A 20,430-nucleotide genomic window follows, 5' to 3' on the forward strand; every position below is an offset into this window, starting at 1 on the left:
TAGAGGGCTTCCCTTCCCCAATTAGAGAGGGGGGGCATGGGGTGCCTGAGACCCCACGAGGGAGATAAGCAAACCCTTTGGCCTCCCTCCCACCCTCATAGAATCATAGAATCAAAGAGTTGGAAGAGACCTCATGGGCCATCCAGTCCAACCCCATTCTGCCAAGAAGCAGGAATATTGCATTCAAATCACCCCTGACAGATGGCCATCCAGCCTCTGCTTAAAAGCTTCCAAAGAAGGAGCCTCCACCACACTCCCTCCGGGGCAGAGAGTTCCACTGCTGAACGGCTCTCACAGTCAGGAAGTTCTTCCTAATGTTCAGATGGAATCTCCTCCCACCATAGGGGCCCCTTATTCCCTCCGACTAGCCCTGAGGCACGGAGCCATGGATTCAAATGGCAGGAAAAGGGAATCATTCTAAATCAGAGAGAACTTCATGATGGTTTGAGCTGTTCCACCATGGAGAAATCCCACTTCAGAGTCTGGTGGAACCTCCTTCTCTAGGAAGATGGATGGCCATCAATCTGGAGGGCTTTGATGACAAGTCCCTGCCCAGCAGAAGATTGGAGGGGGACTGGGTGACCCTAAGGGTATCTTCCAGCTCTGGGAGTCTCAAGTTCTAAGGCTGGCCCTTTGAGGCAGTAGCAACATCTTGGGTTCCACCTCACCTGGGGCAACTCTCCTAAACTGGGTCTGGGAGGGGGGAGGGGGCTTCCAAGGGAGGGGACTATTCTGTGTTGGAGGTGGTCAAGTGATCACTTGTCAGGAATGCTATTGTGGCTGTGTGTGGTCTAGATGACCCCTGGGGTCTCCTCCAGACCCCTGTGATGGAGGAAAGAAGTCCTTTTCTTGCCCCACAAGTGCACCCCCTGTCCTGCAAGTCCTTGTGCAGATGCCAGGGCAATGCACAGAACAGCCCCCTCCCCAGCTGATGCTCTGGAGAAGGGCATCCCAGGCTTCCTTTCTCCTTTACTGGGCTGCAGTCCTTCCAAAAAGCATGAAAGATGGGGGCACCCAAGAGCCCCTCGTACAGCCAGTCGGTGCCTCGGTCCATTAGTGCTTCTGCTGAAGGCTGAAGCCCCCTCCCCAAAGATAGGCTTCACTCCAAGGGCATTGGTCAGCAGTCATTCAGAGGGGGATTCTTCTCTACAGAGGTCAGCCATGGAAACTCCCCTAGCATGGAAACCATTTAAACTGGGTTGCATTTCCTTGTCTGTAGAATGCAGTGGGACTTGTGGTCTCTTGCTTCCAATTCCATAATTGTGTGATTCAAAGCCTCCCAGGCACCGGACTGCAAGATGCGTGCAGAAGAATACAGCTGTGCACGGGGAGAGAATCTGCAGCCACATACACCCCACATACGTCCCAGATTTGCCCATGGCAGCAGGAAAGGTGGCAGGGTGGGTGCCCACTGAGTCCTGATGGGTCAGTTCCTGCAAGAAGGGATGCAAAACAGAGAGGGATCCCCCCCCCCCTCGCCACCAATGTCAAATGAGTCTCGGAGAGCTCCTCTGGGCCTCGTTTACACTTTGGCGTGGCCAGAGTCCTTCTTTTGGTATCCGTAGTAGGCCATTCCAGCCAGGGAGCCCAGGAGCAAGGCGCAGCCCACCACAATGCAAGTGACCACCACCCCGGTCTGGGTGCGGGTCAGGCCCCAAATGCCCCCCTCAGCCTCCGAAGGGCCAGGGCTGCCAGAGCTGCCAGGGCTGGGGGGCTCTGTGGATGGTCCCAGGGTCTCTGACTCGGAGGAGGAGTCTGCGCTGCCAGGCTCACTGTCCAAAGAGGGCTGGAGGTGGACGGGTGCCAGGGTGGTCTCCGGTTGGCCCTCCCAAGAAGGGCTCTTAGTCTGGCCGGAGGTGGGGGTCCACCCCTCTGTGACCTCAATGACCTCAGTGACCTCAGGGCCAAAGAGGGCTTCCCCTGCCTCCCAAAGGGGCTGGCCCTCCACCTGAGGGGGGGAGGCACAGAGCGGTGGGCTGCCCCCAAGGAGGACCCTGTTCCTCCGCATCCAAGTGTGCAGGCCCCAGATTTCGTCATCGCAGCGCCATGGGTTGTCGTGAAGCTTGACCTCGTGCAGGTGGGGCAGCCGGTCAAAGAGACCCCCGGGGAGGGTCTGCAGGGAGTTGTTCTGCAGCTGGATGGTCATCAGGGCAGGGTTGTGGCGGAAGAGGCCCCCCGGCAGGGACTCAATCTGGTTGTTCTGCAGTGAGATGTTCTGCAGCTTGTCCAGTCCCTGGAAGGTCTCCGCGTCCAGCGAGGACAGCTGGTTGGTGTGGAGAGAGACCTCCAGGAGGCTGCCCAGGCCGGCCAGTGCAGAGGGGGCAATGGAGCGCAGCCGGTTGCGGCTCAGGACCAGGAGCTGCAGCTGGGTCAGGTTGGCCAAGGCCTGGCCGTGGAGGGCGGTCAGCTGGTTGTCGTAGAGCCAGAGCTCCCTCAGGCTGGGCATCGGGCCAAAGACCCCTGGAGGCAGCTCCCGCAGCACGTTGCCAAACAAGGAGAGGCGGGAGAGCTCCGGCAAGTCCAGGAGCAGCCCCTCTGGGAGGGCCTCGATCCGGTTGTGGGAGAGGAAGAGCTTCTGGAGCTTGCGGTTCTGGGAAAAGAGACCCGAGGGCAGCTGTCGGAGGCGGTTCTGGTGCAGACCCAGCTCCTGCAGCTCGGCCAGAGCCTCAAATGCCCGGGGTGGCACCTCGGCCAGCTGGTTCTCGTAGAGGCGCAAGACCTGGAGCCGCCGCAGCTGCGCAAAGAGCCGGGGCGGGAGGCGGGCCAGGCGGTTCTTGCCCAGGTTGAGCCGGGTCAGGGAGGCCAGCTGGTTGAAGGTGCCAGGGTGCACGGCCTGCAGCTGGTTGCCCTGCAGCTGGAGCTCCTTGAGGTGGGCCAGCTGGGTGAAGTGGGCCGGGTGCAGGCGCTGGAGCTGGTTCCCCGAGAGCAGCAGGGACTCCAGGCGGCCCAGGCTCTGGAAGGCCTCCAAGGGCAGCTCCCGGATGCGGTTGCTGGCCAAGCTCAGGTAGCGCAGGGAGGACAGGTGCTGGAAGGCCCCCGGGCTCAGCCGCCACAGGCTGTTCTTCTCCATCCGCACCGCGATCAGCGCCGAGGCGTTCCCGAAGGCGGCCTCCCCCAGCTCCGCCACCTGCGTGTTCACCACCTGCAGGCTCATGGCGTCGCTCGGCAGCGGGAGCGGCATCTCCGTGATGCTGGGGCCAGAGCACTCCACCTGGGCCGTGCGGGAGCAGGAACACTGCGCTGGGCACTGGGCCCCAGCCAGGCCGAGCAGGAGCAGGAGAGCCACGGACCCCGCCAGGAGGGGCAGGAGGGCCACCGGGCAGCCCAGGCGGAGGCGGCACAGATCCATGGGGCCTGTGGGAGGAAACAAACAAACACGGGCCTTGAAACAGGGCATGCAGGTAGACGGCGTGCTGACCCAATTTGCAAATGGATACCCTAGAAGGTCATGACAGTCACATCGGCTATTCGGCTTAGATATGGAGATGTTCACCACCATCCAGAGTCGGACTCAGTTGAGAGTCGTTCAGCAGTGGAACTCTCTGCCCCGGAGTGTGGTGGAGGCTCCTTCTTTGGAAGCTTTGAAACAGAGGCTGGATGGCCATCTGTCAGGGGTGATTTGAATGCAATATTCCTGCTTCTTGACAGAATGGGGTTGGACTGGAGGATGGCCCAGGAGGTCTCTTCCAACTCTTTGATTCTATGAGGCTGGATGGCCATCTGTCAGGAGTGATTTGAATGCAACATTCCTGCTTCTTGGCAGAATGGGGTTGGACTGGATGATGGCCCAGGAGGTCTCTCCCAACTCTAGGATTCTATGAGGCTGGATGGCCATCTGTCAGGAGTGATTTGAATGCAACATTCCTGCTTCTTGGCAGAAGGGGGTTGGAATGGATGATGGCCCAGGAGGTCTCTTCCAACTCTAGGATTCTATGATTCAACTAGACTTAATGTCAAGAGGAAACATTTACCTTTACCTTTTTTTTGCCCCAGAAGACAAAATGACCTCAATGGACTAGAGCCAACTATAGGCATGGGCCAACTTTGGCCCTCCGGGTGTTTTGGACTTTAACTCCCACAATCTCAGAGAAGGCTGAGAGAAGAGGACATGATAGTCGTATTTCGATATTTGAATGGCTGCCTTACTGAGGAGGGAATTGGCTTGTTTTCAACTCCTCCAGAGGTTGGGACACAGTGGAGAAGTGGATTCAAATTGCAAGAAAAGTGATGTCACCAGGACCGTGAGCTGCATTAAGATCACTACTGACCGAAAGGTCATGTGTTCGAAGCCAGCCTGGGTTGGAGTGAGCTTCCGACCATTTTGTGTAGCTTGCAGTCGATCTTTGCAGCCCGAAAGACAGTTGCATATGTCAAGAAGAAAATTTAAGTACTTCTTATGCGGGAGGCTAATTTAACTAATTTACGATGCCATAAAAATCTCCAGCAAGCCTGCAAAGAATGAGGAAGTACTTCATCAGTGTCACAAATGGACGGTGAAGCAACAGCTCCCCTGGTGGCCAGAATACCCTCACAAAAAAGCTGGAATGTTAAATAGCCTCTGAGTGTCTGTCTATATATGTTGTGTGTCTATGGGATTGAATGTTTGCCATGTATATATACATTGTAATCTGCCCTGAGTCCCCTGCGGGGTGAGAAGGGTGGAATAGAAATACTGTAAATAAATAAATAAACATTAGGAAAAACTTGCTGATACTAAGAGTTTTCCAAAAGAGGAATCCACGGCTGAGTCTTCTCAATGTTTTTAAACAGAGGCTGGATGGCTGTCTTGTTGGGAGGGCCTGCCTTGTGTCTTCCTGTCTGGCAGAAGGGGGGTGGACTGGATGGCCTCTCGGGGTCTATGAAAAGGAGAGCATATTTTAACCCCCTGTGTCCCCACCCTTAAAATGCCCCAGGTGGCTCTGAATTCCCCTCCCCTGAACCCAGAAGCTTGGAGAAGTGGGTGGGTGGGGGGTCATCCCTGGGCCACATGGCAGAACCATCTTCCAGTATCGTCATGGAATCCTAAAATCCTAGAGGTGGAAGAGACCTGGTGGGCCACCCAGTGCAACCCCTTTCTTCCAAGAAGCAGGAGAATTGCATTCAGAGCACCCCCAACAGATGGCCATCCAGCCTCTGCTTCAACGAAGGAGCCTCCACCACACTTCCTCTGGGGCAGAGAGTTGGTGGAGGAAGCATGTTTGCTGCCAATGCTCCAGATGTTATGACTTGGGCTCCAATGGCATCAAACCCCAAGGAAGGTGATCCCACTTAAAGGAAGACCCTCTTGGTGTCCCACCCACCCATAGCGTCGCATGAAACATTGCTTTCGCAGCAGGGAATGGCCAGTTTTGTTCCTTCTCCAGAAAACACCATGTAACACAAGGGGGGGGGGATCTGTTCCTGGTTTGAAAGTGTGGCTTCTTGTTGAATTGTGCAGTCCTTGCCTTTGAAAGTAGTTGCTCTCCTCCAGAAACTTCATTTTTGTGGCTGCCACTGAGTATTTTGAATTGGTTAAGGCTCAATGAGATATTTATTGGGAAACTAGAGCAGGATGTGCTGCCGGAGGATGATGTCCCTCCCGCAAAGACGAGGGTTTGGCAGTTAGTGCACTTTCCCCATGTTTTTGTGATAGAACCAATTAGGAAGTAACATTCATAACTCAAGAATAAACATCGTGTTACATCGTGTAATAGAAGGGGAGAAGCGCAAACGCAGCAGATGCGCCATTGCTTCCTGCCACTGACATTTGAGCCTGTGGGAGCCCCACCAGCCCCACCCCACGTCGTGGCAGACAGCTGGCCTGCTGCGCTTCTCCAAGGCTCTCCACCAACTGAGCCCCAGAAACACTCTGGTTAGTGTGTTTGTGCGAGAGAAGAAGAGAGGCCCACTGGCAAGGACCAGGCAGAGAGGAGCAAGACGGACTGTCATGTCTCACACAGAATCCTAGAGGTGGAAGAGACCTGGTGGGCCATCATCCAGTCCCACCCCATTCTGCCAAGAAGCAGGAATATTGCCTTCAAAGCACCCCCAACTGATAGCCAACCAGCTTCTGCTTAAAAGCCTCCAAAGAAGGAGCCTCCACCACACTCTCTCCGGGGCAGAGAGTTCCACTGCTGAACAGCCCTCTCACACAGTCAGGAAGTTCTTCCTCATCTTCGATCATCTGGAGAGGCCCTGCTCACGCTCCCACCACCATCGCAAGCACGATTGGTGGGGACGAGGGAGAGGGCCTTCTCGGTGGTGGCCCCTCGACTCTGGAACTCACTCCCCAGGGACATTAGGCAAGCTCCAACTTTGGCAGTCTTTAGGAGGAGCCTGAAAACGTGGCTGTTTCAGTGTGCCTTCCCAGAATAAGAAAACTCCCAGCAAGATGTCCTTAAACGCACTTTAATAATGACTTTAGATTGCCTGCACATTTCTTCCCTCTCCAAAACCTTTATCCCAATTACATGTTACCTGTCTCTGCCCAGCATTATTTTTTAATATTTTAATTATTACATTTGGCCCAGCCATAGGTTTTTAAATGTGTCGTGTTATTGGTTTTTTTTGTGTTTATTTTGCATATGAGTTATGTATTGTTTTTGTATTACTGCTGTTATTGTTTATTGTTGTGTTGTGGGCTCGACCTCATGTAAGCAGCAACGAGTCCCTCGGGAGATGCTAGCAGGATACAAATAAAGTGTTGTTGTTGTTGTTATTATTATTATTATTATTATCTTTAGGTGGAATCTCCTTTCCTATGGTTGCTCCATTGCGTCCTAGTCTCCAGGGCAGCAGAAAACAAGCTGGTCCCTCCTCCCTAGGACTTCCCCCTCACCTCTTGATCCCTGGCCCTCATTCTGTCTCCTCTCAGACTTCTCTTCTTCAAGCTAAACATGCCCAGCTCCTGAAGCCACTCCTCATAGGGCTTGTTCTCCAGACCCTGGATCCTTTGAGTCTCCCTCTTCCTCTGAACACATTCCACCTTAGAGTCAACATCTCCCTTCAGTTGTGGTGCCCAGAATTGGGCACAGTGTGACTCCAGCTGTGGTGTGACACAGTATTCTTCTCCCTCTCTGGAGCAGTGGAAAATAAATTGGGCACCTCCTCCGAGGAACACCCTTTCCAATGCCAAAATCTGGCTCTCGTGTCCCCTTCTTGGGCTGGATGGCCCATGAGGTCTCTTCCAACTCTGTGATTCTATGATTCTCTCAACCTTCTTTCCTCCAAGCTCCACACCCCCAGCTCCCTAAGGAATTCCTCATAAGGAGTCATGGCTTCCAGAACAAGCCTGTAGCGAGGGGGGGGGGGTTAGGGGTTCAAACCCCCCCCCCCCCCGAAATTTTTCAGGTTAAAAAAGAAATAAACCTGGTTTACTCATGAATTTTAACTGGTTAACCAAATCCCCATGCTTAGTCTATGAGTCCCCCCAGAACTGCAAGCACTATCACAAGCAAATATTGACAATTTATTCACTACTTGCAGCAATAGCCGACGTAGTGAAGCAACCAAATTGGGGGTGTGTGTGTTGAATGCTCTCATTAAGGAGACCAGACTTGGTGGAGGGGGTTGACAGGGACGGAGCTGCAGGCTATGGAAGGCTGCTCTGCCTCTGCTGTGCTTTTTTCTGGCTACGACCCTGTTCCAGACCTTTGATGGTTTTGGTGGCCCTTCCTTGGCCCCCTCCCATCCTGCCCACCTCCTCCTTGCAACTGCTTTGCCTAGAACTGGACTCAGGGCTGTGGTTCCAGGCAAAGAGGTCTGGCCAAAGCAGAAGAAGGAAGTGGGACAAGGCCAGGACTTTCCTGAATGAACTCCTCTTGATGCAGCCCAGAATCACACTCCTACCTCACCCTATGGGCTCCTGCCCCACTTGTGTTCTCCCAAGCCTCAACGGTCCCTTTTGTAGAATCACAGAATCCTAGAGTTGGAAGAGACCTCGTGGACCATCATCCAGTCCAACCCCATTCTGCCAAGAAGCAGGAATATTGCATTCAAAGCACCCCTGACAGATGGCCATCCAGCCTCTGCTTAAAAGCTTCCAAAGAAGGAGCCTCCACCACACTCTGGGGCAGAGAGTTCCACTGCTGAACGGCCCTCACAGTCAGGAAGTTCTTCCTCAGGTTCAGATGGAATCTCCTCTCTTGTAGTTTGAAGCCATAGCTCCATTGCGTCCTAGTCTCCAAGAAAGCAGAAAACAAGCTTGCTCCCTCCTCCTCCCTGTGGCTTCCTCTCACATATCTATACATGGCTATCATCATGTCTCCTATTAGCCTTCTCTTTCCAAGCAGGAGGAGACTGCAAGTGCTGGAAGAAAGACAAGGGGAAACCCTGGGGGTCTTTCCAGGCCTTATCACTGCTATAGAGCGGCTCAGCTGTGCACCACATGTGTGAGAGAGAGCCTGTCCCTCTTGGGCTGCCTGATAAACCTTCTCTCGGGGAGGTTGTGCAGAAGGCACCGCTGCCTGGTCTTCAAGGCGCGGCCCCCTTCCCTTGGTGCTTCCTCTTCTCTTCCTCCTTTTGCTCTGCAGGAAACCAAGGCCAGGCTCTTCTTCCCCTCAAGGGAGGGGGCTCCTTCCCTCGCTCTCTGCCTCACCTTTGGGCTGCCAAGGGGCAAAGCCTTCCACCTGGAGGACCCCCACCTGCCCACCTGCCCACCCACCCACTGCAGCAAACCAGTTGGAAAGGAAGGAGGGGGCTTCTCTAGACACATCTCTCTGGGCCCCTCCTTTGGCCACCTCCACGGCCTGGCTCCTTTGATGTGAGGAGGGGGCTGCTGAAGCCACGGCGGGCCGCCTCCTCCTCCTCCTCCTCCTCCTCCTCCTCCTCCTCCTCCTCCTCCCCTCAGGGGAGGGGGCTCCTTCCCTCGCTCTCTGCCTCACCTTTGGGCTGCCAAGGGGCAAAGCCTTCCACCTTGAAGACCCTCACCCAACCACCCACCCACTGCAACAAACCAGCTGGAAAGGAAGGAGGGGGCTTCTCTAGACACATCTCCCTGGGCCCCTCCTGTGGCCACCTCCACGGCCTGGCTCCTTTGATGTGAGGAGGGGGCTGCTGAAGCCACGCCGGGCCTCCTCCTCCCCTCAGGGGAGGGGGCTCCTTCCCTCGCTCTCTGCCTCACCTTTGGGCTGCCAAGGAGCAAAGCCTTCCACCTGGAGGACCCCCACCTGCCCACCCACCCACTGCATCAAACCAGTTGGAAAGGAAGGAGGGGGCTTCTCTAGACACATCTCCCTGGGCCCCTCCTGTGGCCACCTCCACGGCCTGGCTCCTTGGATGTGGGGAGGGGGCTGCTGAAGCCACGCCGGGCCTCCTCCTCCTCCCCCAGGGGAGGGGGCTCCTTCCCTCACTCTCTGCCTCACCTTTGGGCTGCCAAGGGGCAAAGCCTTCCATCTTGAGGACCCCCACCCAACCACCCAGCCACTGCAGCAAACCAGCTGGAAAGGAAGGAGGGGGCTTCTCTGGACACATCTCCCTGGGCCCCTCCTTTGGCCACCTCCATGGTCTGGCTCCTTTGATGTGGGGAGGGGGCCGCTGAAGCCATGCAGGGCTGCCTCCTCCTCCTCCCCTCAGGGGAGGGGGCTCCTTCCCTCGCTCTCTGGCTCACCTTTGGGCTGCCAAGGGGCAAAGCCTTCCGCCTTGAAGACCCCACATTCCCACCCAACCACCCAGCAAACCAGCTGGAAAGGAAGGAACCTGAACCCTCAATGTCCTGGCTCCTTTGATGTGGGGAGGGGGCTGCTGAAGCCACGCCGGGCCTCCTCCTCCTCCCCTCAGGGGAGGGGGCTCCTTCCCTCACTCTCTGCCTCACCTTTGGGCTGCCAAGGGGCAAAGCCTTCCATCTTGAGGACCCCCACCCAACCACCCAGCCACTGCAGCAAACCAGCTGGAAAGGAAGGAGGGGGCTTCTCTGGACACATCTCCCTGGGCCCCTCCTTTGGCCACCTCCATGGTCTGGCTCCTTTGATGTGGGGAGGGGGCTGCTGAAGCCACGCAGGGCTGCCTCCTCCTTCTCCCCTCAGGGGAGGGGGCTCCTTCCCTTGCTCTCTGCCTCACCTTTGGGCTGCCAAGGGACAAAGCCTTCCGCCTTGAAGACCCCACATTCCCACCCAACCACCCAGCAAACCAGCTGGAAAGGAAGGAACCTGAACCCTCAATGTCCTGGCTCCTTTGATGTGAGGAGGGGGCTGCTGAAGCCACGCCGGGCCTCCTCCTCCTCCCCCCAGGGGAGGGGGCTCCTTCCCTCGCTCTCTGCCTCACCTTTGGGCTGCCAAGGGGCAAAGCCTTCCACCGTGAGGACCCTCACCCACCCACCCAACCACCCAGCAAACCAGCTGGAAAGGAAGGAACCTGGACCCTCCTGTGGCCACCTCAATGGCTTGACTCCCTTGATGTGGGGAGGGGGCTGCAGGCCCTCCTCCTCCTCCATTGCTCCTCACCCTTCCCTCTTGGCTCCTGCAGGCTGCAGATCCGGCATATTTGAGGGCAAAGAGTGGAAACACGAGGAGACGGAGGAGGGAGGGGGGAGCGTTTCCATCCCAAATGGAAACTCTGAGGGAACCTGGTGGTCAGAGGGCTTTGTGGCCACTGGAAGGTTGCCCTGGGCCTTGGCAGGAGAAGCCCCGGCTCCCCGGCAGGACTGCTGTCCGCAGCACATTTGCAGGCGGTGAGCTCACCCCAGCCACATGGGCTCAGCACAGCCAGGCTTGACCCCAGGACTGGCCCAGGGAGGGGGCAGGAGCAGGGGGAGGGGGTGGGCTGCTTAGAGTCTCCTTATGGAGAGACAAGCAGGGCAAACATCATCATCATCACCATCATCATCATCATCATCCTTCTCCCTTGTGTCTCCCTCTCTTGCCTCTGAAGGAGCGCTGTTTGCCCATGGAATGCCAGACAGATGGCCATTGGGGTCCCTTCCAATGCTGGATTGGAAGGGACCCCAATGGCCATCTAGTCAACCCCCTTCTTTCTGCCAGGCAGGAAGACACCCTCCAACCACTCCCAACAGATGGCCATCCAGCCTCTGCTTGAAAGCCTCCAGAGAAGGAGACTCCCCTGGCCTCCTGAGCACTCTAAAGCAATAATAATAATAATAATAATAATAATAATAATAATAATAATAAAACTTTATTAGGAGCCCCCAGTGGCGCAGTGGGTTAAACTGAGCTGCTAAACTTGCTGACCAAAAGGTTGCTTTTTAAATCTCTGCGTGTTATTGTCTGTGTGTGAGTTCTATTAATTGTATTGTTTTATTTGCTTATTGCTTGTTTGTTTGTTTATTTATTTATTTGGGGTGCCTCTACCCCGCCCTTCTCAACCCCCGAGGGGGGACTCAGGGCGGCTTACAAAAGACACAATTCGATGCCCAACAATTCACAAAACACAATGTACAAATTACAATAAAACGTCAACAATTATGATTAATTAAAACAATCAAAAACACTACAATAGCAGCAGTAAAATCATCTTGTGGTCAAAGTTGTTGTTTTTATGGATGTGTTATTGGGCTTGGCCTCATGTAAGCCGCTCTGAGTCCCCTTGGGCAGATGGTGGCGGGGTAGAAATAAAGATTATTATTATTATTATTATTGGTGGTGGTGGTTTGAATCCGGGGAGTGCCGTGAGCTCCTGCTGTCAGCCCCAGCTTCTGCCAACCTAGCAGTTTGAAAACATGCAAATGAGAGTACATTGGTATGTACCACTCCGGCAGGAAAGTAATAATAATAATAATAATAATAATAATAATAATAACAACAACAACACTTTTTTATACCCCGCTACTATCTCCCCCAATGTGGACTCGGGGCGGTTTACATGAGGCCGAGCCCAAAATGCAACAATACAAGCAATAACAATAACAATACAAGCAATTTAAAACAACAAAACAATAAAACAATAACACAAACATTATCAATAGGACAACACACTTTAAAATCTATGGGTGGCCAAATATAATTAAAGTTAAAAAATAATGCTGGACATGGGCAAAAAAAGTGATGGGGCAGTTTGTGGGAACATACGAGCAGACCTAAAATAATATAAAGTAAGGGTGCTCCATGCAGTCATGCTGGCCACATGACCTTGGAGGTGTCTATGGACAACACTGGCTCTTCGTCTTAGAAATGGAGATGAAATAGCCCAGAGTCAGACAGGACTGGGCTTAATGAAAAAGGGAGAAACCTTGACCTTTACCTAATAACTTTATTCTTATGCCCCGCCAACCATCTCCCCAAGGGGACTTGGGGTGGTCTACCAGGGACAAACCCAAAAGGTACAAATAGAACACAACCAAAAAATTGTGTGTGTGTGTGTGTGTGTGTGTCAGGAGCAACTTGAGAAACTGCAAGTCGCTTCTGGTGTGAGAGAATTGGCCGTCTGCAAGGACGTTGCCCAGGGGACATTGCCCAGATGATTTGATGTTTTTACTATCCTTGTGGGAGGCTTCTCTCATGTCCCCATTGCATGGGGAGCTGGAGCTGATAGAGGGAGCTCATCCGCCTCTCCCTGGATTTGAACCTGCGACCTGTTGGTCTTCAGTCCTGCCGGCACAGGGGGGTTTAACCCACTGAGCCACCGGGGGCTCAACACAACCAATTAAAAACTGCAGATAAAACAATCACAACTGTAAACAACATCCCAACAATCTGGCTGAGAAAAGGAACAGAGCTGAGGTTCAGGCTGACTGAGTGCAAGGCACCCTGAAGGGAGCGCAAGGAGAGGGCAGCGGTCAAGGGGACAGGGCTGGCAAGAGGGTCCTCCAGAGTGCTGAGGTGGACAATAAGAGGGCCGAAGGTAAAGTGCTGAACTTAAGGTAGGGACAGGGAAAATTACAGGTGGGATGCTTAACCCAAAGCACACCGCAACATCCAGGTTCCCCTTGGGGCCTTCCTTCCTATTGTTGAGGTGGGACCCCTACTCATAGAATCATAGAATCCTAGAATCCTAGAGTTGGAAGAGACCTCCTGGGCCATCATCCAGTCCAACCCCTTTCTGCCAAGAAGCAGGAATATTGCATTCAAATCACCCCTGACAAATGGCCATCCAGCCTCTGCTTAAAAGCTTCCAAAGAAGGAGCCTCCACCACACTCCCTCCGGGGCAGAGAGTTCCACTGCTGAACGGCTCTCACAGTCAGGAAGTTCTTCCTCAGGTTCAGATGGAATCTCCTCTCTTGCAGTTTGAAGCCATTGTTCCATTGCGTCCTAGTCTCCAGGGAAGCAGAAAGGAAGCTTGCTCCCTCCTCCTCCCTGTGGCTTCCTCTCACATATTTATACATGGCTATCCTATCTCCTCTCAGCCTTCTCTTCTTCAGGCTAAACATGCCCAGCTCCTTAAGCCGCTCCTCATAGGGCTTGTTCTCCAGACCCTTGATCATTTTAGTCGCCCTCCTCTGGACACATTCCAGCTTGTCAATATCTCTCTTGAATTGTGGTGCCCAGAATTGGACACAATATTCCAGGTGTGGTCTAACCAGAGCAGAATAGAGCATGGGGAGCATGACTTCCTTAGATCTAGACACTAGGCTCCTCTTGATGCAGGCCAAAATCCCATTGGCCTTTTTTTGCCGCCGCATCACATTCCTGGCTCATGTTTAACTTGTTGTTCACTCTTGCCCTTCTGAAAGCATGGTTACATTGAGGGTCTCCAGGCTTGGCCACCCCCCCCCCCCAGTGGGACCTCCCTCCAGGTAGCTCAACCTGGCTCCCTTTTCCCCTTCTCTCAGCCAAGACCCCCCCCCCCCCAGATCCTTCACGCTATCCCTTGGGGGGGGGGGGGAGCCTTGCCTTTGACCATTTGGCAACCCTCCTCCTCCTTGAAGGGCGTTGCCCTGAGCTGGCCACACGGGGAGGGGCTTCCAGGTGAGCAGCTCCGACCAAAGCAGGTGAGAGTGGGCGGCGGGTGGGCTTCGCTGGGTCTGGACACGGGGCTCCTCTGGGCGCCGCCTCGCCTCGCGGGGGGTTCCCTCGCTTCCGTATCGCCTTGCCACGCGCAGAGAGACCCCCCCCTCCCTCGCCTGCCAATGCCTTTCCCCCCGTTTTCCTTTGGGGCTCCTGGGCTGGACTTCGCGTGGGGAGGGAGGGAGGTGGGGGGACCCCAAAGGACATCTAGCCCAGGCTCCTTCTGCCAAGCTGGAAGCCCACCAACCCCACCCCGACCCCTCCCAGTTGCAAAACTTCCCCAGGACACACGCGGACACTTCCCACAATAGGACACCCCCCCCCCAAAGTATGTGAACGTGGCTCCCCTGCGTGACCCTCCCGCCCCGCCTGCGGACTGCGTGGGCTTGGGGGGGGCGGAGGGGGTGCGCTCACCGTCTTGGGTGGAAGCGGGTCTCGTGGGTGTGGGTGTGGGTGTGAGTCCGGTCCGGCCTGGGTCTCGGGTTCTGCTCGGGGCGCCTTCCTTCTCTCCTCCCGGTATTTAAACTCCCAAAAGCAGCGAATCAGCAAAAGGGAAGAGCAGAGAGGGAGGGGGGAAGGAGGGAGGGGCCCAAGGGGGGGGGGCTACCAGGAACATTCCTCAAGTCTCACTCCGGCCAGATGGAGAGACACACACAGACACACACACACCAGGCATGGGCAAACTCGGACCCTCCCTCCAGCTGTTTTGGACTTCAACTCCCACCATTCCCAGCAGCCTACCGGTAGTTAGGAATGGTGGGAGTTGCAGTCCAAAACACCTGGAAGGCCCAAGTTGGCCCAGGCCTGGTCTACCCTCTCCAAAGCTATTTTTCCCGATAATACTTTTTATTATTATACCTTAAAATAAAAAAACAGAAACAGGATATTTTTGACCCACATGATCAAATGCTAATGAAGGTGGTCAGTTGAAACCTTCACACCTAGCTCCAGCAGAGAAGAGCTCTTTGCCCCACCCCAGCCATTCCACAGATATATAAACCCATTGCCCTAATTCCAACAGACCTCTACCTCTGAGGATGCTTGCCATAGATGCAGGCGAAACGTCAGGAGAGAATGCCTCTAGAACATGGCCCTATAGCCCGAAAAAACCCACAAGAACCTAGTATTCCCACCTAGCTCCAGCAGAGAAGAGCTCTTTGCCCCACCTCAGCCATTCCACAGATATATAAACCCATTGCCCTAATTCCAACAGACCTCTACCTCTGAGGATGCTTGCCATAGATGCAGGCGAAACGTCAGGAGAAAATGCCTCTAGAACATGGCCCTATAGCCCGAAAAAACCCACAAGAACCTAGTATTCCCACCTAGCTCCAGCAGAGAAGAGCTCTTTGCCCCACCTCAGCCATTCCACAGATATATAAACCCATTGCCCTAATTCCAACAGACCTCTACCTCTGAGGATGCTTGCCATAGATGCAGGCGAAACGTCAGGAGAAAATGCCTCTAGAACATGGCCCTATAGCCCGAAAAAACCCACAAGAACCTAGTATTCCCACCTAGCTCCAGCAGAGAAGAGCTCTTTGCCCCACCTCAGCCATTCCACAGATATATAAACCCATTGCCCTAATTCCAACAGACCTCTACCTCTGAGGATGCTTGCCATAGATGCAGGCGAAACGTCAGGAGAAAATGCCTCTAGAACATGGCCCTATAGCCTGAAAAAACCTACAACAACCCAGTGATTCCGGCCATGAAAGCCTTCGACAATACATTGAACATAGGATATTATTCACTTACACACACACAAACCAAAAAAGATGAAACTAAATATTGGGGAGGGGGTGGTGGAGCTCCGGGAAGGAGGAGGGGAGGCTGAGATGAAGATCTGCTGCATCACCAGAAGAAGAGGAAGGGGCTTAGGGAGAGAGAAGAAATACCTGAGTGTGTGTGTGTTGTAGTTCTTACGTCCATCATTTCCACACAAGTATAATGTTGTTGTTAGGTGATCCCTCGTAGTCCGAGGATGATGGTCCTCCAAGTTCGGTGGTTCTAGCGGTGGGTCTGTAGGTGACTGTGGACAGAGGCGGCCCTAGGTAATTTTCAATGGTAAGCAAACAGTATTTTGGTGCCCCCCTCCAACCAATCATTGATACATATTTTCGGTTTGTTGTGGGAGTTCTGTGTGTCATATTTGGTTCAATTCCATCATTGGTGGAGTTCAGAATGCTCTTTGATTGTAGGTGAACTATACATCCCAGTAACTGCGCTTGCCGCACTTGCTCCCTTGCCTGGCCCGCTTTGGGTCCGGAGGCGTGCCTGAAGACCCCGGCGTGTGCACCAAAAGTCACCTCTTCTCCTGACTTTCTCCTCAGCCATTGGGACTGAGAGAGAGAGCGAGAGAGAGAGAGAGGTGGAGATGCCCACCTTTCCTGAAGGAAAGGAGGGAGCGGAGGTGGGAGATACCTCCAGCCGGAGGGTCTCTCTCTCTCTCTCTGTCTTGGTCCCAATGGCTGAAGAGAAAGTCAGGAGAAGAGGCGACTTTTGGTGCGCACGCCAGGGTCTTCAGACACGCCTCCGGACCCAAAGTGGGCCAGGTGTGGCGGCTCCGCCCCTTGGCCCACCCACGGATTGGGGAGAGGAGAGGAGGCGAATAGAGCGCCGGGGGATCGGGAAAGGGAGCCGGTCATGGGGAAGGGATCTAACACAGAGAACGATGGAGCGCCAGCTCTGCTCATGCACCCGGTGGCCGGGTGGAGCAGGAACGAGAGGGGCGAGGTGAGGGGGGGGGGGCGCCCGGCCCCTTTGGGAAGAGGATGGCCCCGCAGCAAGGCAAGAAAGCCGAGGCTCCCCCCAGACTGCTAGGGCTGTTGTGAGAGCTGGGGGGGGGCGCTCCTCAAGTGGCAGTCGAGGGGCATTTACAGAGGCGCCCCTGCACCTCTGGCAAAAAAAAGTGTTCTGCGACCGCTTACTTCGCGTAATGGACGAGCCACCCCTGACTGTGGAGCCCTCTTCTTGACCTGCATCTTCTCCCTTCTGCAGTGAGGGCATTGGTTTCCAGGTGGGAGGCGGTATCCGTCGGGTTTGGCTTGACGCGCCTTCCTCTTGGCACGTTCTCTCTTTCACCCTCCATTCGTGCTTCTTCAAATTCTGCAGCACTGCTGGTCACAGCTGACCTCCAGCTGGAGCAGTCAAGGGCCAGGGCTTCCCAGTTCTCAATGTCTACGCCAGAGTTTTTAAGGTTGGCTTTGAGCCCATCTTTAAATCTCTTTTCCTGCCCACCAACATTCCGTTTTCCGTTCTTGAGTTCGGAGTAGAGCAACTGCTTTGGGAGACGGTGGTCAGGCATACGGACAATGTGGCCGGTCCAGCGGAGTTGATGGCGGAGGACCATCGCTTCAGTGCTGGTGGTCTTTGCTTCTTCCAGCACGCTGACGTTTCTCTGCCTGTCTTCCCAAGAGGTTTGCAGGATTTTCCGGAGGCAGCGCTGATGGAATCGTTCCAGGAGTTGCATGTGACCTCTGTAGACTGTCCACGTCTCACAGGCATATAGCGGGGTTAGGAGGATAATGGCTTTATCTGCAAGCCCCTTGGTCTCCCAGTCCTCAAATGAAAATATTGCACAAGATCATCTGCAGGCTCTGCACAGAAAAGTGTACCTGGCATAGGTACACTTTGGGATCGGACAATGAACGGCAGCCAATGGAGCTCCTTAAACAGGAGGGTTGACCACTCCCTGCAAGTCATCCCAGTTAGTAACCTGGCTGCCGCCCGTTGTACCAATTGAAATTTCCGGGCCATTTTCAAGGGCAGCCCCACGTAGAGTGCATTACAGTAGTCCAATCTGGAGGTGACTAAGGCATGGACCACCCTGGCCAGATCCGCCTTCATGAGATCCAGTCGCAGTTGGCGCACGAGTCTTAATTGTGCAAAAGCTCTCCCGGCCACCGCCGACGCCTGAGCCTCAAGCGTAAGTGATGAGTCCAGGAGGACACTCAAATTGCGGACCTGTGACTTCAGGGGGAGTGTAACCCGGTCCAACACAGGTTGCCACCCTATAACCCAATCCAGTTTACGATCGACCAGGAGGACCTCTGTCTTGTTGGGACTGATCCTCAGCTTGTTTGTCCTCATCCAGATAGACACAGCAGCCAGGGATGCCATCGCTCAGGTGTAAGCACCCTGTTTGTCTGTCTGTTTCCCTTTTACCTTCTTTTGTCTTTTCCAGCATGAGACTCAAGGTGACTTACAACCAGGCCTGTAGCGAGGGGGTGGTTTTAGGGGTTCAAACCCCCCCCCCCGAAATGTTTCAGATTTTTTAAAAAAACCTTGTTTACTCATGAATGTTAACTGGTTAACCAAATCCCCATGCTAAGTCTATAAGATGCAAAAAATCAAGAGTCCCTCCAGAACTGTAAGCACTATCTCAAGCAAATATTGACAATTTATTCACACTGTCATTACTTGCAGCAATAGCCGATGTAGTGAAGCAACCACGTTGGGTGTGTGTGTGTTGAATGCTCTCCTTAAGGAGGCCAGACTTGGTGGAGGTGGTTGACAGGGGTGGAGCTGCAGGCTAGTGAAGGCTGCTCTGCTCCCTGCTGTGCTCTTTGCTTCAGCGTGAGCTAGGAGGCAGGTTTCAACTCCCCCCCCCTGAAATTTTCAACCCTCCCCGAAATTTTCAACCCCCCCCCCCCCCCCGAAATTGTCAACCCTCCCCGAAATTTTTTTCTGGCTACGGCCCTGCTTACAACCATTAAAAACTGCATTGTTGGCTGATATTTGCGATCACATTAACGTCAACTTTTGGTGACCCTCTGAATGGGAAATTTCCCCAATTCCTGGCTTTTCTCTCACTTCAAGGAACACCTCTCTCTCTCTTGCTCTTCCTGATGCCTCAGACTTTTCCGGCCTTTTCCTCCTTTCCTGTGAATCATGCCATGATGTCAGTGAGAAGGTCAGGAAAGCTAACGCGTAGAATAAACTGAGAGGGAAGCGAGACAATGCAAAGGGGCTTTTGGTTGTGGTTGTGATGTCTGCAGCCAAAACAAAGACAAGGATATGATACAGCCGGGAATGGAGAACATGATGACGTGCAAACAGGGGGAGAACAAGCAGAATTGCTCAACGCTTTCTTTGCCCCGGTCTCCTCCCGAAAGGAAAATGGTGCCTATTGAGGGGAAATGGGGCAGGGGGTGCAGGGGGTGGAGGTGGTGGGAAATGCAGCACAGGAGGGGTCAAGGGGCAGCACGGGGATATCTGGCCCATCCCAGTGGATTCACGCCCCCAACTACATCCAAGGGCATGAAAAGAACAGGCAGAAGTCATTTCCAAACCACTGGCCTTCTTCTTTGAGAATTCCTGGAGAAAAGGAGAAGTTCCAGAAGGTTAGAACAGTGTTTCTCAACCTGGGGGTCGGGACCTCTGAGGGGGTCACAAAGGGGTGTCAGAGGGGTCGCCAAAGACCCTCAAAAAACACAGTATTTTCTGATGGTCATGGGGATTCCATGTAGGAAGTTTGAGCCAATTTTATCAACGGTGGAGTTCAGAATGTTCTTTGATTGTAATGAACTATCAATCCCAGCAACTACAACTCCCAAGGTCTATTTTCCCCAGGCTCCACCAGTGTTCACATTTGCGCATATTGAGTATTTGTGCCAAGTTGGGTCCAGATCGACCATTGTGTGAGTCCACAGTGCTCTCTGGATATAGGTGAACTACAACTCCCAAACTCAAGGTCAATACCCACCAAACCCTTCCAGTGTTTTCCGTTGGGCATGGGAGTTCTGTGTGGCAAATTAGGTTCAAATCCATCGCTGGTGGAGTTCAGAATGCTCTTTGATTGTAGGTGAACTATAAATCCCAGCAACTACAACTCCCAAATTACAAAATCAGTCCTCCCGCAAGCCCACTAGCATTTACATGTGGGTGCATTGGGTATTTGTGCCCAGTTTGGTCCAGTGAATGAAAATACATCTTGCATATCTGATATTTACACTATGATTTAGAACAGTAGGAAAATGACTGTGATGAAGTAGCAACAAAAACAACGTTATGGTTGGGGGTCACCACAACAGGAGGGACTGGATTGAGGGGTCACGGCATTAGGAAGGTGGAGAACCACTGGGTTAGAAGAAGGCAAGTTTGGTCCCCATCTTTGAAAAGAGAGAAAAGAAGACCCAAGATCTGTAGATGGGAACCTCTTGTCCCTTCTGAGTCTCCTGATACAAAAACACAGATCCTAAGCACACCTGAGAAGCGTGGGCTCAGAGACCCAAAGCGCTGGAAGGGACCTCCAAGGGCCATCCAGCCCAACCCCTTTTCCTGCCCTTTTCTCCTTGAACCCACAGCTCAGCTGCCAGGCTTTGGGGGAATTTATTTATTTATTTGCAGCTTTTCTATTCCGCCCTTCTCCTCACCCCGCAGGGGACTCAGGGCGGATTACAGTGTACACATATATGGCAAACATTCAATGCCCATTTTTGACATACAAACATATACAGACATACACAGAGGCTATTTAACTTTTTTCTGGCCGCCAGGGGAGCTGTCGCTTTCATCATCCTTCTGCGACACTGATGAAGTACTTCCGCATTC

The 20,430-nt window shown here is 53.7% G+C and overlaps 1 protein-coding gene across 1 annotated transcript; it reads right to left on the reverse strand.

The window, feature by feature from the left end:
- Positions 1-337: 337 nt before the first annotated feature.
- LOC132769764 (leucine-rich repeat-containing protein 15-like) lies at positions 338-14,416 on the reverse strand. The gene is made up of 2 exons (XM_067466187.1): positions 14,290-14,416; positions 338-3,354 (listed from the first exon to the last, which is right to left on the reverse strand). The coding sequence occupies exon 2, from the start codon at positions 3,347-3,349 to the stop codon at positions 1,523-1,525; it is 1,827 nt and encodes a 608-aa protein (XP_067322288.1). The 5' UTR covers positions 3,350-3,354; positions 14,290-14,416; the 3' UTR covers positions 338-1,522.
- Positions 14,417-20,430: the final 6,014 nt, after the last annotated feature.

Source organism: Anolis sagrei, chromosome 3 (assembly GCF_037176765.1).
Source record: "Anolis sagrei isolate rAnoSag1 chromosome 3, rAnoSag1.mat, whole genome shotgun sequence".
NCBI lineage: Eukaryota > Metazoa > Chordata > Lepidosauria > Squamata > Dactyloidae > Anolis > Anolis sagrei.

Bases quoted from the DNA above. Each gene is read 5' to 3' on its own strand.
- LOC132769764 (XM_067466187.1), bottom strand. From the start codon at position 3,349: ATGGATCTGTGCCGCCTCCGCCTGGGCTGCCCGGTGGCCCTCCTGCCC.